Raw genomic sequence first — 2,333 nt, 5'->3', positions numbered from 1 at the left:
TTCATATCCCCGTGAAATCCGTCTTTCCCGTCTTCCAGTTTAGGATTAATTCAAGGGCGGACACTTGCAGTGTCACTGATTTTCGGGATGTAATACATCATGCAAAGTGCATACTTATTTGAGAAGGAAAAAGACGGATTTCACGGATTTGACGGGGATATGAATATTTAATTCTTTTTACTTCTCCTTACAACTGTAAGTATAATATATAGTATGTATTATAATAAGAAAAGTGATAGTACTTACAGTAGTAAAGAGAAGTAGACTGTTTAAATATTCATATCCCCGTGAAATCCGTCTTTCCCGTCTTCCAGTTTAGGATTAATTCAAGGGCGGACACTTGCAGTGTCACTGATTTTCGGGATGTAATACATCATGCAAAGTGCATACTTATTTGAGAAGGAAAAAGACGGATTTCACGGATTTGACGGGGATATGAATATTTAATTCTTTTTACTTCTCCTTACAACTGTAAGTATAATATATAGTATGTATTATAACAATAGTGATAGTACTTACAGCAGTAAAGATAAGCAGAATGTTTAAATATTCATATCCTCGTGAAATCGGTCTGATATCACGGATTTCCCGGACATACTATGAATATTGCATCACATAACTTCTCTCTTCGGCTTTAAGTAGATCATTCACAATCTACTTGCAGTTTTGTCTTGTTTTGTAGAGATTATATGATGTGATATCGATTTTGTCTTCGGAAAATTCTCGATTCCCGGCCATTTCGGTACGTGACACTTGATTATTATCGCAGAAGGGGTCGGAAAAGGCGGATATTACGGATTTCCCGGATATGCTATGAATATTGCATCACATAACTTCTCTCTTCGGCTGTAAGTAGATCATTCACAATCTACTTGCAGTTTTGTTTTGTTTTACAGAGCTTATATGATGTGATGATATCGATTTTGTTTTCGGAAAGTTCTCGAGTCCCGGCCATTTCGGTCCCGGTCGGGAAACTCTTCGGCCAGGTCGTACCTCATGAATATTTCAATGCAAGATGAGCCAAGGGAGCTGGCCGAAAGGTTTTCGGGAAGGTAAGGATTGGCCGGATCTTACGGCTATTCGTCTCGCTCTATCGTCCCACGTGACACTTGATTATTATCTCAGATGGGTCGGAAAAGGCGGATATCATGGATTTCCCGGAGATACTATGATTATTGCATCACATAACTTCTCTCTTCGGCTGTAAGTAGATCATTCACAATCTACTTGCAGTTTTGCCTTGTTTTGCAGAGGTTATATGATGTGATATCGATTTTGTCTTCGGAAAATTCTCGATTCCCGGCCATTTCGGTACGTGACACTTGGTTAATATCGCAGAAGGGGTCGGAAAAGGCGAATATTATGGATTTCCCGGATATGCTATGAATATTGCATCACATAACTTCTCTCTTCGGCTGTAAGTAGATCATTCATAATCTACTTGCAGTTTTGTTTTGTTTTACAGAGTTTATATGATGTGATGATATCGATTTTGTTTTCGGAAAGTTCTCGAGTCCCGGCCATTTCGGTCGGAAAACTCCTCGGCCAGGTCGTACTTCATGAATATTTCAATGCAAAGTGAGCTGAGGGAGCCGACCGAGAGGTATTCGGTTCGGGTTCGGGTTAGCCGGATCTTATGGCTCTTCGTACAGCTCTTTCGCCTGACATGCCATTTGAATGTTATTTGAAATCAGCCGGAATAGCCGGATTTCCCGGAGATGCTATGAATATTACATCACATAACATCTCTCCTCAACTGTAAGTGGCTTCACACAGGTCTACTTGCATTTTTGTTTTTGTTTCGTTTTGTTTTTGCTTTGTTTGCTAGGGTTATATGTTGTGATTTCGACCGCGTCTCCGGAAAATCCTCGAGTCTCGGCAATTTCGGCCCCTTCCAGAAACTTTGCGGCCAGCACTCTCGTCTCACATTTCACATGCATATTGATGATAAATAGTCTGGTCAAAAGGTCTTTGAAAGGGAACGGAAAATAACCGGATCTCAATATCATACTACAGAACCTCTCCTTTAACTGCAAGTTTACTACATGCATTAAACCCTAAATCGATGACCAGTTTATTCGTCTTCGATTCTCGTCTAGCTCTGTCACTGGAAGGTGCTCCATCGATAACTTCTTGAGAGAGCCCGGAAACGACGGATTATTTGGCTGTTCCGAAATTGTGTTTACATTATTGTATTGTATCGTTTTTCTCTTTCGCCCAAAATGATGCAGATATGTCCAGAAATGCCTCTAATTAGATGCACGCCGTTTTAATAAGCGTCGAATGATGGCCACTTGAAGTAAGGCCTATTTTGTTCTTTTTCGCGTTCTTTT

General features: G+C 40.2%; 1 protein-coding gene across 3 annotated transcripts in view; it reads left to right on the top strand.

Annotated features, from left to right (window-relative positions):
• The first annotated feature begins 916 nt into the window (after positions 1 to 916).
• The window catches only part of LOC138059681 (uncharacterized), a 3,175-nt gene continuing 1,758 nt past the window's right edge, over positions 917 to 2,333 (top strand). The window contains exon 1 of one of the 3 annotated variants that reach the window (XM_068905298.1): positions 917 to 1,052. In XM_068905298.1, the coding sequence (XP_068761399.1) occupies positions 1,016 to 1,052 (37 nt within the window). In that variant the 5' untranslated portion in view covers positions 917 to 1,015. Of the gene's footprint in view, positions 1,053 to 1,132; positions 1,204 to 1,230; positions 1,759 to 2,333 lie in introns of those variants that run through there. The other 2 variants (XR_011134237.1, XR_011134235.1) reach the window with 2 other exon arrangements.

The sequence above is a fragment of the Montipora capricornis genome, chromosome 8, assembly GCF_036669925.1.
Source record: "Montipora capricornis isolate CH-2021 chromosome 8, ASM3666992v2, whole genome shotgun sequence".
NCBI lineage: Eukaryota > Metazoa > Cnidaria > Anthozoa > Scleractinia > Acroporidae > Montipora > Montipora capricornis.
This window is presented reverse-complemented; position numbering and strand designations above follow the sequence as displayed.